We start from the raw sequence: 16,103 nt of genomic DNA on the forward strand, positions 1-16,103 counted from the left end.
CGTAGAGACTGTCCAGTTTGGCCAATGTACATGGCAGAGGGGCATTGCTGGCACATGATGGCATATATCACATTGGTAGATGTGCAGGTGAACGAGCCTCTGATAGTGTGGCTGATGTGATTAGGCCCTATGATGGTATCCCCTGAATAGATATGTGGACAGAGTTGGCAACGGGCTTTGTTGCAAGGATAGGTTCCTGGGTTAGTGGTTCTGTTGTGTGGTTGCTGGTGAGTATTTGCTTCAGATTGGGGGGCTGTCTGTAAGCAAGGACTGGTCTGTCTCCCAAGATCTGTGAGAGTGATGGGTCGTCCTTCAGGATAGGTTGTAGATCCTTGATGATGCGTTGGAGAGGTTTTAGTTGGGGGCTGAAGGTGATGGCTAGTGGCGTTCTGTTGTTTTCTTTGTTGGGCCTGTCCTGTAGTAGGTGACTTCTGGCTCTGTCAATCTGTTTCTTCACTTCAGCAGGTGGGTATTGTAGTTGCAGGAATGCATGATAGAGATCTTGTAGGTGTTTGTCTCTGTCTGAGGGGTTGGAGCAAATGCGGTTATATCGTAGCGCTTGGCTGTAGACAATGGATCGAGTGGTGTGATCTGGATGAAAGCTAGAGGCATGTAGGTAGGAATAGCGGTCAGTAGGTTTCCGATATAGGGTGGTGTTTATGTGACCATCGCTTATTAGCACCGTAGTGTCCAGGAAGTGGATCTCTTGTGTGGACTGGTCCAGGCTGAGGTTGATGGTGGGATGGAAATTGTTGAAATCATGGTGGAATTCCTCAATGTTCCTAAATGTTGCCATAGTGCTATCTAGAGTGAGGGCTAGGTTGGTATAATTGCGGTGCTCAGGGGTGTGGATTTTTCACACCCCTCGGTGACATAGTTATACTGATGTAGTTTGTAGTGTAGAGCTGGCCTTATTTCTTCAAGTTTGTCTAAGGCCTGTAACCATAATATTTTTTAAGTTTAAACCTCTGAATTTGCTTGGCAGAATAAGATAATATCTTATTGTACATTTTTCATGCTCAAATCTAAAATAACTGAATTTTAAACATTATACACCAGCTATCTAGGCTTAGAAAAAGGTTGGTCTGTTACATCATAAATCAAAATTTTTCAAATGTGACAAATACCTGAAATTAAGACACTATAAAAAGGTGTCTTATTATGTCATCCTTTAACATAGCAACAAATCTCTGGCTAAAAATTTATCAAGTATACCATGTTTTAAAAGGCACGTGTAGGATCCCTGGATCGTGAATGGTGTGTTGTGAGGGTGCTGATCATTGGAGCAGTGGAAAAATGTCTGCAGGTTTTGCATCTGTTGTTCTGGCATGGTATACCTCATCTAGTGTACTTAATGCCCCAATAATTACGATGTGGGTGAATCCAGACAATCACGACGTTCTTGAATGAGCCCACACAGAAAAATGATAAAAGATAAAAACAATGAGAGTGATTGCTTTGTGCAAAGTGTTCACCCAGTCTGAGGATCAGTCCTCATCCTCAAAGGAAACCTGCACAACACTTTCAAAAGACAAGCCTGGGAGCTTAAATTCATAACTCTGCTAAACACTAAAAATCATGGACTGAATATAGACACTGGATTTATGACAGGTTTCAGAATAGCAGCCATGTTAGTCTGTATCCGCAAAAAGAAAAGGAGGACTTGTGGCACCTTAGCGATAAATTCACTGGATTTATGGTTTATTATCGCAATTTGTAATCCATTAACCCCCTCTTATTGTCCTTTGACTACAGCGGTGTTAACAGGCCTCTCTACCTTGAATGATCCCTTTAGAATACGTGCTAACAACTTATATTAAACAATCAGTTCCATTTTGCATTTAACTGTGATGCTCAGTACCTTTCCCAGACCTGAAGAGGAGCTCTGTGTGGCTCAAAAGCTTGTCTCTCTCATCAACGGAAGTTGGTCCAATAAAAGATATTACCTCACTGACCTTGTCTCTCTAACTGGGGGTGGCCAAACTGTGGCTCGTGTGCCTGCTGGGTTTCGGGGCTGATGCCCTGAGCCCTGGCAGGTGCCTCCCGTGGGGCAGAAGCCCTGAGCCCTGGCAGGTGCCTCCCGTGGGGCAGAAGCCCTGAGCCCTGGCAGGTGCACTTCGGCTCTCAAACTTCTGAGATTATCATATGCCGCTCAGAGGGTCAGTAAGTTTGGCCACCCCTGCTCTAGCCTCCTATCAACACACATGAGACGGCCCGTAGAGGCCAGTGGCATACATACACCTTAACTGCCATTTTTGCTCTGACTTAAGACACCTTATGTAAGGCCTTAATTACTTCATGAAATGCAGAAATATTGTTGGTGTTTCTCACTGGCTCCCCATCCCCCGCCCCGCATCATCCTTGCATCAGCACCACGGACCGTCCCCACGACGGCGGCGCCCGCTCCCCGTTAGAGCGCCCCGGCTTGGCGGGATTCTTCTCCCTTGTTGCCACCCGCAGTGACGTACACTAGGCCTACCGTGGCGCTTTGTTCTTTTTTCTGATTGGCTCTCTGTGGGCGCGGTGTGCCTGCCCCTGGCCTGTGATTGGCGGGCTGGCTGGGGGCCGGGCCGGCGGTGTTCGGCGGCGGCCGCGGCGGTTATGCCGGACGGGGGCAGCGCAGTTATTGTCTGAGAGCTGGGCCTCGACGCGGCGGCGGCGGCGGGGGGCGGGGAAGCGACGGCTCGGCGCGGGGGTTGGGCTGGAGACGGACCTTTAATCCCGTTTTTGCCGTGTTCCTCGGGGCCGCCGCGGGCACGGGAGCCGCCGCGGCACCGCCGAGGGACCAACCGCCCCCGCCCGCCGCCTGGGTGTGAGCGAGACCCGCAGGCCGGGCCTGCCTGCGCCGCCGCCCAGCCTCGAGTTTGAGAGCGGCCGGCGGACGAGCTCCTTGTGCGGGCTCGGCGCGCCGGGGCGGCATTCGGCGACTCTGTAATACTCGGCTGCGCTCCTCAGCATGACATAGACGCCGGGCCGGGACCGAGGGGAGTGGGAGCCCGGTGCCAAGGCGGTGGGTGTGCGTGCAAGGGGGAGCTTGAGCCAGCTCTGTGTGTGTGTGTGTGTGTGTGTGTGTGCGCGCGCAAGGGGGGGAAGAGCCCGAGCCAGCTCTGTGTGTGTGTGTGTGTGTGTGTGTGTGTGTCGCGTGCAGAGGGGGGAAGAACACGACCTAGCTCTGTGTGTGTGTGTGTGTTATTTGAGGTCAGGGGTGAAGTCGAGTCTCGGCCCCGGTCCTTTTAGCTCTTCCTTATTTATATTGAGGCAACGGGGAGAAAATGGCTAAATCCGGAGGCGGTGGCAGCGGGGGACTAACCTGGGTGGTAAGTTGTTTTCTCCACTGTTCCCTTATGAGCCTTGGCCCAGAGGGGAGGTTGCGAATTTATGGATGAAGGTCTTGTTTGCACATTGAATTATGTATGTGGCGGTTGCTTAATATCTCCCATGTGTGGACAGGTTCCAGCAGTGTAGCTAGTTCTCCGATGGAAGCTGAGAATGTAGGGGAAAGGTTACAGTGATAGAGGGCTTGGTGCTGAGTTTGGCACTGTAGGTAGATGGTGGCATTGGTAGGGTTAGGGGTGTTTATGGGGGGAGTTTGTGGGAGGGAAGCTGCTGTGTTTCATCCAGAATTGAGGGCAGGTTGTTTGATTAGTAAATTGGTGCCCGGGAGGGTGTTGGAAAGCCAGGGATAGAGTATGTCTACAGATACCTTTCTCCAGAGTGAGGGGGCATCCATCACCCTCTTTATGGTCCTTAAGGTTTTGTGCTGCTAGATTTCAATTAGAATGAAATTGTTTTCAGGGCTACAAAAGTGTTATGCAGGTGAACTTCAGTCCCAAACTGACAGCCTCCATTCTCAACTGTCTAAAATGTTTCAAGTTAAGCTTCATGACAGATTCAGTTTAACTATAGTCTTTGGGGTATTCATATCTCATAACCTAGGAGTAAGGGGAGAGGAGACTGTTCAGCTGGGATGTTACATGCTTCACAATGTAACCCAGAAATTAAACTTTACAACCTTCTGAAAGTTTTCCTTCCAGTTCTTGGTCTCTCTTTTTAAGATGATCAGGCAGAACTAAATTTGGCATTGTGGTGATATTACGTGACTCTGGAACTGGTGAATGCTTTTGAGAAGTTTAAAAGCTTTTGGCAGTGTGAGGAATAGAATCATAGAATATCAGGGTTGGAAGGGACCTCAGGAGGTCATCTAGTCCAACCCCCTGCTCAAAGCAGGACCAATCCCCAACTAAATCATCCTAGCCAGGCCTTTGTCAAGCCTGACCTTAAAAACTTCTGAGGAAGGACATTCCACCACCCCCCTAGGTAGCGCATTCCAGTGCTTCACCACGCTCCTAGTGAAAAAGTTTTTCCTAATATCCAACCTAAACCTCCCGCACTGCAACTTGAGACCATTACTCCTTGTTCTGTCATCTGCTACCACTGAGAATGGTCTAGATCCATCCTCTTTGGAAACCCCTTTCAGGTAGTTGAGTATGTGTGTGTGTGTGGGGGGGGGGGATTTCATAGCTGCTTTCTTCTCTTCTGCAGACTAAACAATCTCAGTTCCCTCAGGCTCTCCTCATAAGTCATGTGGTCCAGTCCACTAATCATTTTTGTTGCCCTCCGCTGGACTCTTTCCAATTTTTCCACATCCTTCTTGTAGTGTGGGGCCCAAAACTGGACACAGTACTCTAGATGAGGCCTCACCAATGTCAAATAGAGGGGAACAATCACGTCCTTCGATCTGCTGGCAGTGCCCCTACTTGTACAGCCCAAAATGCTGTTAGCCTTCTTGGCAACAAGGGCACACTGTTGATTCATATCCAGGGAGGATGGAGAGAAATGCCTTCCTGGCCTGTTAACAGTAGGTCTCTCTGGTTCTGGAAAGATCCCAGGACAGAGGAGAGAAGACCTAAAGGGACCCAGTTCCCACAGAGGATCAGTAATTCACTTGCATTTGTCTTTCTAAGCATAGAGTTCACAGTAGGGTCGTTTCCTTAATATAGCTAACAAGAAAAGGCAGCATAGTTGAATGGGTAGTAAAGTAGCAGCATCTTCATCGAACAGGCACGCTCTGTTTATTACACATTTATTACACTTATTACATTGACTAGGGATTGTCAGTGTAATAATATTCCCTTTCAATAGGGAGTTTGGATAACCTCCATCCAAGAATATTAAAGGAACTGCCACATGAAATTGGAAGCCTAATAAGGATTTTTTAAGAGTTCATAAACTTGGAGGTCATACCCTATGACCAGACAATTGTAAATATAGTGCCTCTATTTAAGAAAGGGGGGGGGAAAAAGTGACCTGGGAAGCTACAGACCTGTTAGTTTGTCCTTGGTTGTTTGCAAGACCTTAGAACAAATCTTGGAAGAGAGTAATCAAAAACAGAGAGGTAAATCGTAATTCAGATAAAATACAACATGGTTTTTACAAAAGATAAATTGTGCCATACCAACCTAATCTCTTTCTATGAGAGAATAACCAATTTTCGAGACAAAGGAAATGTAGTAGATGTAGCCTACCTGGATTTAAGTAAAGCATTTGATACAGTTCTACCTGGGAGGTTATTAGTTAAATTGGAGAGGATGGAGATTAATACAAGAATTGAAAGGTAAGGAACTGGTTAAAGGAGAGTCTACAGTGGGTCATATTGAAAGGTAAACTGTCAGCTGGAGGTAGGTTACTAGTGGAGTTTCTCAAGAATCCGTCAATACGGAGGAGAATTGGAATATTATACATGAAGATTTGGATGTCCATGAAGACTGGAGTAATGGAAATGGGATGACATTTAGTATTGCAAAGTGCGAGTTCATGCTGTTGGGGACTAACAACAAGAGTTTTTTCTATAACTGGAGATTTACCAGTTGGAAATGACAGAGGAGGAGGACCTGGGTGTATTGGTCAATCACAAGATGACTATGAGCTGCCAGTATAATGCGGCAATGACAAAGGCTAATTCAGTCTTAAAATACGTTAGTTGAGAGAGGGAAGTGTTGCTACCATGGTACAAGGCACTGATGAGACCTCATCTGGAATACTGTGTGCAGTTCTGATTTTCCCATGTTTAAGAAAGGATTAAATGAATTCAAACTGGAAAAGGTGTAGAGAAGGGCTACTAGAATGATCAGAGGACTGAAGAACCTTACTTGTGAGAGAAGAATTAAGTAGCTTGGGTTGTTCAGCCTAACAAAACGAAGGCTGAAGAGAGATGTGATTACTCTCTCTAAATGTATCAAAGGGATAAACATCGGGGAGGGAGAGGAGTTGGCACAAGAACAAATGGATATAAACAGGCTATCAACAAGTTTAGGCTTGAAATTAGACACAGGTTTCTAACCGTCAGAGTGAAGTTCTTCAACAGCCTTCCTAGGGGAATAGTGGGGGCAAAACACTTAACTTATTTCAAGACTGAGCTGGACAAATTGATGGAGGAGAAAGTGTGATGAGGTTGCCTACAATGGTATATGGTCCATCCATGTTTCCGTTTATCAGATTTCTCCAATGGCTAGTGATTAGAACTAGAGAGGGTTCTGAGTTATTACAGAGAATTGTTTGAGGTGTCTGTCTGTTGGGTCTCGCCCACGTGTCAGGGTCTAACTGGTTGTCCGATTTGGGATTGGTGGGAATTTTCCCGCAGGTCAGATTGGCAGACCCCCTGAGGGTTTTTCACCTTCCTCTTCAGTGTGGGGAACAGGTCACTTTTTTGATTTTTAATAGAGTAATTCTTGAAGTCTTTAGATCAAGATTTGAAGACTTCAGTAGCTGAGCAGAGATTATGGGCCTATTTCAGGAGTGAGTTTGTGAGATTCTGTGTCCTGTGATGTGCAGGAGAACAGACTAGATAATCTTGATGGTCCCTTCTGACTTTACAGTCTATGAGACACTTGTTACAGTGCTCCCTTCCCTTACTCCCTCAACCACAGTCGGGTATCCCACTTTCCACCTTCCAGTTTTAATAAGAGGAGAAAAGTAGTTGTGGTATGGAGACGAATAGATCTTGCATGCATATTCTGGTGGTTGAGTGCACCTTACAAAGCTATTTTTCTCTCCATTTTATGTTAGAGAAATAATTTATGTGAGAAGACAATTACTTGGTTACATTTTTTTATATTGAAAACTAGTGTAGCAAGCAGAAGTTGTTTGCTATGCCAGTTTAAAAAAAAAATACAAAATCATGGCTTAGGTATGGGAGACACTTATTAGATCATAACTTTTTCTTGTACTTTGTCCAATCTGTTTCTTAAATGTCAGGTTTTTAGTAGTTTAGAGAAAGACCTGGAGACTGGAGTAGGTGGTGGTACAGTGTGTGGGGATGTGAGTCCCAGAAACAATCCTATAGCTCATGTAGACAGTGAACTTGACAATTCGTTTTGCAACAGAACAATTTCTTTTTTTCAATTTTTACTTTAAAAAAAATCTTTTTAAATCTAAGAGGGGAAGGCACTAGCGCCTTCGGTACCCTTTGTTTTTTCTCCTGTTTTAAATACTACATTTAAAAATGTATGAATCTTTGTTCCTCTTATGTCAGGATAAGGATATAACAGGAAGTTTTAACTGAATTCAGTGAACAATTTAAGGCTGTAGTCCTCCCTGTTTTTGTGCTTCAAAACATTGAAAATAGAGAGCTCATCTCTGAAAACCACACCTTTCTAGTGGCAACTGTAGTGGGTAGGTACCTGAAAAAGGTGTATAAGAGAATACATTTTAATCAGCAGGTTAGTTATAAGCTTGTCCTCATTTCCTCATGCACAATTGATATAGTTGTCCTTCTCTGATTAAAGGGTTTGTATTTTAGTACCTAATCTTCCCTATCTACTTGAAACTCACACTGCTTTATCCTCTTCAGATCACTCTACAGCTTACGGTTTTATTTGTTTGCCCTTCCAACTGGGGTTAGTTGACCTAAGTTACACTAGTTTAGCTACGTGAATAGTGTAGCTAGAGTTGACATACCCCAGTGTCTTTATTGCGCTGAGTCGACAGGAGACACTCTCCGGTCGACTTCCGTTACTTTTCTTGGAGAGCTGGAGTGCCGGGGTTGACCGGAGAGCGCTCTGCCATCGATGTAGCAGGTCTTCACTAGATCCTCTAAGTCGATTGCAGCTGCATCGATCTCCCCACGATGGAGACCAGCCCTAAGAAGTTATCATTTTATGGTGGTTTGGTAGGTTGAAATTAGTTTGGTCTTAGGCCTTGCATTGGACTAAATTGTTTTGGTGACACTTATTTCAGTTTGGCTTATTTCTGTTTAGTTAAATCTTGTCCTAGTCGATTTAACATAAACGGGAAAAAGCCTGGGTATTAAACCAAAATGTATGACCCCAAGTTTAGCACCAGTTTAAATAAATCTGTTTAAATTTACACTTTAAATTAGATTTGCATGTAGACAAGTCCTCACTCTAAGTTTATAGTGGAGAGCTGCGTACATCAAGCCACCACCAGAGCTGGTATTCATTCCAATCTTATTGGTAATCTCCAGCTAAAATCCCAGTGATTGGGGAAAAAAAGGAATACTGAACAACCTTCTCACCCCTAGAAATGGTCACTAATTAGAGAGGCCCATTGCATTTAATTGTGAAGGAACTGGTAATGTATCTTGTACTTGTTTTCTGCAGAAATAGGACTTGTCAATCAGATATGTTTCAGACATACTAAATCTCCAAAATATTATAATACACAACAGGATTAAAAGAGAGCTTTCGATTGTTGTCTTGTTGGCAGTGGGTATTAGATACTTTACAGCTGTAGTTGCCATAGATATTTTGTGATAGTGAATGAAATTTGGGAAAGAGTTCTCCACAATTGCAAAAGGAAAGGCAGGAAGTCCATGAGTCTGTGAAAGTGCGTTCCACACAAAGTGTGAGAACATCCTGTGATAAGGCATGTAGTAATGGCCGATGCCAAAGTGGACTTAAGTGGACTTTTTCACTCTGGCCATCTAAGATCTAGTAAAATAAAAGCCTAAGTTCCATGGGAGGTCATGGAAGCTTTTAAAAACTCGTTGGACAAACACCCATCAGGGATGATCTAGGTTTGCTTGGTTCTGCCACAGTGGACTTGATGACTTCTTGAGGTTCCTTCCAGCTCTACATTTCTATGGGTTCTGTGATAAGTCTCATACTTTTGACTAGAATCTGATCATCCCATGTATTAAGCTACCTTTTTGGTGCGGTGACAATATTAACATTTTCCAAGATAATTTCTTGGCTTTATTTCAATATGTTTGAATAACCAGGATTAGTTGATAAATATATATTTTTATTAACTGGCAGGGAAACAAGCAAATATATATTTTTTTTTTGAGGGTGGGATTCATGGCCTAGGATGATGATTATACTTTTATAAACAAATATTAGGGTAGCAATCATGAAACTTCCCTCAAAAATCAATGTTTTTGTTCTGCTTGTTGCTTGGCATTACTTCAATTAGGAGTCCTTATGGATAAAATTAGTCTGAAGCATGTCACTTGTGTAACACTGAACTTCTTGTTATATTGTTTGACTTCTACATTCTTAAAAAATGTCTGTGATTAATTCTCTGTCTGATTTCCAAATCAAACCATTTTTCAAATGGCACTTCAGTAAGGGGGAAGGGGTGGAGGAGAGACAGACACACAAAAAGCCCTCCCTCAAAGGTGGTGTCAGATATGACTGTTAGATTTTATGTAAAGCAAACAATTAGTACATGATTTGGAACAGACTTCAAAGGATCATGTTAAAGAGTTAGCATTTTAGGGAGGATATTAGGCATTAATCTCAAAGTATCAATTTATAACAAGTGTCTAAAACTAAGGGTGGTCACTTCTGGATTACTGCAGAATTTCCCATGCTTTTGAAATCTGAGGCCCACCCTCCCACTTCAGGAAAAAGAAACCAGTCACATTCACCTTCAACCTTGCTTTCTGTTATGCCTACCCAAAGTGATACGTCACTCAGATTGCGTAGATGTTCACATTGCTACTGGTCCTATCTTGCATGCCTTGGGACAGTGAAATAGTTAAGTAACACTTGAAGTAACATAGCATCTGAGTTAGTACCCATCAAAATAAATGGGCCAGGTCATTTCTATTGGAGCTGTTGTTAAAGGTTGTCTGCATCATTTAACCTTGGAAAATATTACCTGAGTGTTTGTTCATAACCATAATAGCTTGAGGCTTCTTAAAGCTGAGACTCTGGAAAATGACTCTGGTCTCTTCCTACCTCCCCTGTTCCTTCTCATCCCCCTAAAGAGGCATGCTCCACATCTTGGGAAATGCTAGTGTAAAATGAAATACTTGCCTAGTATCAGTGCTCTTTCTAGTTAAATGAATCGTATTGATGAATACTAAAATGTTCTGACTCTGTATCTGAGGATTTCTTGAAGTATAGACAGATGAACATGACAGATTATAGCATTAACCCATAGTGTTGCATTAGCAGTGTGGGCCTAGGTGAAAAAGCAAATATTGTTTTAGTAAAACTGAATTTTAAGCCATATGTTTCTCTCAGCAGTTTTAAAGGACAGGCTTAAACTTGATTTATTTCTTGTGTGAAAGTTGGCACGTGTATAATGAGTGGGGATCAGTTATTTTGAATCAAACATTGGAGCATGAACTGTCTTTAGTTAGACTTGACAGTCTCCATTAGAGGGAGCTTGTCTTACCCTCATTTAATCAGTCCATTTAAAAGTAAATGGAATAAACAGACTGAATCAGACCCTTTTCGGTTGATTACTTTGAAAATGAAGGGATAGCTTTCAGTTTTGATTGTTTAAACAAGTCTGCTGTTCTGCTATAGCAGGAGAAAGACAAGTAGCTCTTTGAAACAATGTCCAGTAATCTCCATAATTCACTGAAACTTGCTTTGAGAAATCTATATTAACTAGTCTTTCTTAACCTTTTTGTTCCATTTTGTATATGGCCTTACCAAATTCACAGCCATGAAAAACATGTCATGGACTGTGAAATCTGGTCTCGCACCATGAAATCTGGTCTCGTGTTCTTTTACACTATACTGTACAATTTTCATGGGGAGACAAGTGTTTTTCAAATTGGGGGTCCTGACCCAAAAGGAAGCTGCAGTGGGGTCATAAGGTTATTTTAGGCGGTATTGCCACTCTTACTTCTGTGCTGGCTTCAGAGCTGGGAAGCTGGAGAGCGGGGCTGTTGGCTGGGCACCTAGCTCTGAAGGAAGCATCCTGTCAGCAGCAACGCAGAAGGGTGGCAATAGCATCCCATGCCCTCTTACTTCTGTGCTGCTGCCTTCAGAGCTGGGTGGCTGGACAGTGGCGGTTGCTGACTCAGGGCCCAGGTCTGCAGGCAGCAGCACAGATGTAAGAGTGGCAATATCATACTATGCCATTCTTACTTTTGGGCTGCTGCTGGTGGCGGCTCTGCCTTCAGAGCTGGACTCCTGGCCCGCAGCTATCACTATCCACGAGCAGCAGCGCAGAAGTAAGGGTAGCAGTACCACAAAACCCCCACAGTTCCTTTTTGGGTCAGGACCACTACAATTACAACACAGTGAAAATTTAGATTTAAATACCTGAAATCATGAAATTTATGATTTTAAAATCCTATGACTGAAATTAACCAAAATGGATTGTGAATTTGGTAGGGCCCTGTATATGGCTAATTGTAGAATGTACATGACACTTGCCTGCCTTATATCAGAGGGGTAGCTGTGTTACTCTGTATCCACAAAAACAATGAGGAGTCCGGTGGCACCTTAAAGACTAACAGATTTATTTGGGCATAAGCTTTTGTGGGTAAAAAACCCATTGCCTGCCTTAATTATTCATTCTGCGTTGGCCTTCTTTATTTGCTTTGTAAACTCATTGGGCAGGGACCATGCTTCACATTTGTATAATGCCTGAAATAAGCGCGTTCTGATCTGATTGATTGGGACTTTTGGGTGCTGCTGTAATATATACAATGGATGAGAAGCCTTTAAATCAACCTTGAAAAAATTCTGATTATCAAAAGCAAGTAGGACTTTCTAAGTATGTATGTCCAATACCATTAACTTCTGAATAATTTAAGATTATGCTTTTTTAAAAAGCTTATTCCATATGACACACACACAAACAAACCCCTTTTAATATGTGAACCAGGCCTATGTAATGCTGTTGCTTCTTTTCTTACTATCAGGTTTGTAGGCAGACCTCCACTAACACTTCTTGTGTTCAAGAGCCCAGCTAGTGGAGGAGGAGCTACGGTGACCCCTGCTGAATCCTCCAGATTCCTCCTATCCTGGGCCTGTGAGGATGGGGACTGAAGATCAGCATCTTCATGTTTCTTCCTCGACCCATGGGCATTAAGCCTGTTTTCACCTTCTTGGCAGCTGAGACCAGGCCTAGAACAGCGGTTCTCAGCCTCTCCAGACAACTGTACCCCTGTCAGGAGTCTAACTTGTCTCGCATACCCCCAAAGTTTCACCTCACCTAAAAACTACTTGCTTACAAAATCAGACATAAAAATACAAAATGTCATAGCATACTATTACTAAAAAATTGCTTGCTTTCTCATTTTGTCTGTATGAAATTTTAGTTTGTACTGACTTTCCTTGTGTTTTTTATGTAGCCTGTTGTAAAAGTAGGCAAATATCTAGATAAGTTGATGTACCCCCTGAAAGATCTTACGTACATGTAAGATACACATACCCCTGGTTGATAACCCCTGGCCTAGAACACTCTTGTTCCAAGCCATTTTGTTCTCCTTCAAGCCCCTCCTAAAAATTCTTCTCTGCAGTGTCTACAAAAAAGACAATGGTTAAGTGGCTGTTGTGCTGTGACCACTGCTCTTCTGGTGACCAGTATGATTTCATTGTTTCCTTGTGTTCATTTTTCTGTTTGTACCACGATGGATTGATCTAAATACTTGATTTTAATCTCGTTTTGCATTTCTTTTTTAGTTATTTGCATAGACAGAATTTGATTCTCATTAGTTGGTAACCATTAAAACATGTTGACTGGCAACTAAATATAGCCTTTATGCTAAATTCTGTACTTCTTGCTAACCAGGAGGATACACAGTGTGTACATTTAAGCAATTATATGGTTTAACCTACACTTATTGAAATTCTTAATTTTTACATTTTCTAGCATATTAGAAAATGCAAATGATACATTTCTTATAGCCACAGTGACATAATACTCATGATTTTATCAAGCTGCATTTGGATGGAAACTGGAATTTAATTAAATGCATAAAAACAGCATCTGAGAATTTTTTAGTTAAAGAACACTATCTTTAATGTATGAAGTAAGAAGAAGTGTGTTTACCAAAACATGTTTTGCATTTAAAACTGATTTTATTAAACAGAAGTAGTACTTCATTGTTTCTGTTGACCATCTTCCTCAAGATTTTATACATTAATAGGTCTCATCTTCTCACCTCACTGTCCCTTATCTAATAACATCGGGTATTGTTGGCTTTCTAGGGAGGAAGATCTCTTTAATTTAAAAAATAGTCTCTGCATACTGCAATTGAATTGTCCATCTGCTTTTGTTCATATAAGTACTAGCGCTAGTGATTACTCAGAGTATCAGCTGATATTTTCAGTCAATAAGTAGCCATAAGAATGGACGAGCTTACACCTTGGGAGAAAGAGCTCACCAAAACCCATTTCCAAACAAAGTTGGATGGGAGGGTGGCTGTTAGATTTCCAAGTTTGCTTGAGTAGGCACGTGAAGAACAAAAAGGTAGCTGTGATGAGGGAAGACTTCTGGGCTTTGCAGGGAAGAAAAGATGACCCCGGATATGTGGGTGAGGGGAACTAGGCAGCAACAGTCAGCTTGTGGCTGTCCTCATCCAGAACGTTGAATTATAACCTTTAACATGTTGCAAAACTTTCAGTGTCAGAATAAAATGTAGGTTTCTCCTCTTGATAGCTGAGAGTTTTCACGAACAGACAAGAGAATAGGAGGTAATCAGAGCATGAAAGTATTGCACGTATTTATGCTGAACAGTTTTAAAAAGTAGAATTCAGAAACTTTGTTGGAAGTTAAATAAAACAAATTGCATTGCACTTTGTTTAAATTTCTCTTGAAAAGTAGATTTTTGTCAGAGTAATCATTTGTCAATAGTAATTTACTTTTGGGAAAAAAATTTGTATACTTGCCTACTGAAACATGATGCTCCATCTTGAATCAACAGGCAGGTTTAAAGTTCTGGTGGGACTCCCTTTTTAAAGCAGTGGTACACATAATGATCCATGTCCAGAAGACTTTCCCATTAACTTCTGTGGGAATGATGGTAGAGGAGGATGTAGAGAACAGACATGGATTTCAGATACCCATGGTTAAGGGTTCTTCCTGATATGAAAGGCTTTGATTTTCTCTCATCCTTCTATTTTTCTAGGTTGCTATGAATCTGTTTGAAACTCCTGTGATCCTCTTCATGGAGTTCTCTGCAGGATTGGGGTCAGAGTTCTTAATCAAATTTATTGGATTTGTGAAAAATTCATTATCTGTAAAATCTCAACAAAATATCATTAGCTGTGCAACAAGATTCAAATAGTTAAAAATAAATTGTTGTGCTATTTTAATCTGTAACATGAAGACAAATTTTAAATAGTTCTAAAATATTTTGTTGATTTAAAAAAAAAAATAGTTGTATTAGCATAGTCACTTAAGATGAAAGTTTTAAGGCATATAATATCCTGGGGATGGTTTTGCTCTCTCAAAGGAAGAGGTATGAGACTGATTGCTTTTAAATTTCTAACTGTTCCATGTGAAAAAACATGAAAATAACACTTGTCTCATTAATTTCTAGTTATCTGGTCCATAGTGTTAAGTGAAATATACTGCTGTTGTTTGTTTGCCCCCTAGAATCTTAATCTATTGTAATTAATCATATACCGAATTCTTTTATAGGGCTATATCATATAAGCCTTACAGTGCTGTTCTGCAAAAGAACTATTAAAATACACTATAGTATAAATGCATGTTCAGCAATTGTACTCTACTATAAAGTCACTAGTCAGCAAGCATAAAACTATACCAATCCTAAACTACCAGCAGCAATTCCATAGTTAGGATTGTAAGGCTGTTCCTATTAAAAGCCTGATTTTTGGACTTCTGTAAAATTTGGAAAAGCCAGAAATTTTGCATGGACCCTCTTTTGCCATTCTCCTCCTCTTTTTTTTTATTAGGGGAGTAAAGGATGGAATCTGTTTGGATAATTTGAAAATTTGCTTATGGGGAGAATCTCCTTCCTAACAGCGTTTTGATGCTGCTGTTGCAGCATAAAGAAACCATAAGAGTCCTGATTCTAGGTGGAGGAGATCTTCCCTTTGAGGCACAGCTCAGCATAAAATATATTTCTAGGGTGTTTTTTGTTTTTTTTAAAGTGATCCAGATCCTCACCTGGTGTAAATCAGTGAATTCAGTGGAGCTATGCCACTTCACACCAGATGAGAATCTGGACCAGTGTGTTTCACTTACACTCAAACGTGCATTTTTTTTCTCGTAAGCCTGAAGCTTTCAAAATTTTCACCTCCATTTAAAAACTGATGCATGAGCCTAGTTTTATATTTTTAGGAGCCCATAACTGATGTGTTTTCCACGTACAAGCATGGCAAACTGTACATACTCCCATGCAGAATTTATAAAACTTCTTATGGTAGCCTATGGATATGATGATATCCACACCAGTGTTTAGAAAGGTTAAAATATCTGTAAACTTAACTGTGAGAAGGAGGAGTATCTGGTTCAGGCATGGCCTTGAGTTCTGAGGTCTTGGAATTTGTTGCAGAATTCACTTTTCCTGCAGAATTGTGCTGTAGAATATAAGCTTTAATTTTTTTTAAAAAATCTAACCTGTACAGTTAGAGGAAAACTTGAAAACCTGAACTGAGTGTGAAGTGATGCGTTGTTGTCTTCCTGAACATGCACATAGCCTGAAACAATAGCTCTTAGAGGTGTGAACTTCCCTATTCGTTTCCATGAGTTGTTGTAAATTTTGAGTTTGGATCAATTTCATTGGCAGTATGAATAAACTATTTCACTGCTGATTACTTTTTGTAAAAGTCCAAATATACACCTTTACCCCAATATAACATGACCCGATATAACACGAATTCGGATATAATGCGGTAAAGCAGCGCTCCGGTGGATCAAAG

At 41.7% G+C, this 16,103-nt stretch overlaps 1 protein-coding gene across 4 annotated transcripts in view; it reads left to right on the forward strand.

Annotated features, from left to right (window-relative positions):
- Positions 1–2,878: 2,878 nt before the first annotated feature.
- Positions 2,879–16,103, forward strand: part of TOP2B (DNA topoisomerase II beta) — a 132,446-nt gene continuing 119,221 nt past the window's right edge. For 3 of the 4 annotated variants that reach the window (XM_038392081.2, XM_043509015.1, XM_043509017.1), the window contains exon 1: positions 3,185–3,317. In XM_038392081.2, coding sequence (XP_038248009.1) covers positions 3,273–3,317 — 45 coding nt within the window. In that variant the 5' untranslated portion in view covers positions 3,185–3,272. Of the gene's footprint in view, positions 3,011–3,184; positions 3,318–16,103 lie in introns of those variants that run through there. The other variant, XM_038392082.2, reaches the window with a different exon arrangement.

This window comes from Dermochelys coriacea, chromosome 2 (genome assembly GCF_009764565.3).
Source record: "Dermochelys coriacea isolate rDerCor1 chromosome 2, rDerCor1.pri.v4, whole genome shotgun sequence".
Taxonomy (NCBI): domain Eukaryota; kingdom Metazoa; phylum Chordata; order Testudines; family Dermochelyidae; genus Dermochelys; species Dermochelys coriacea.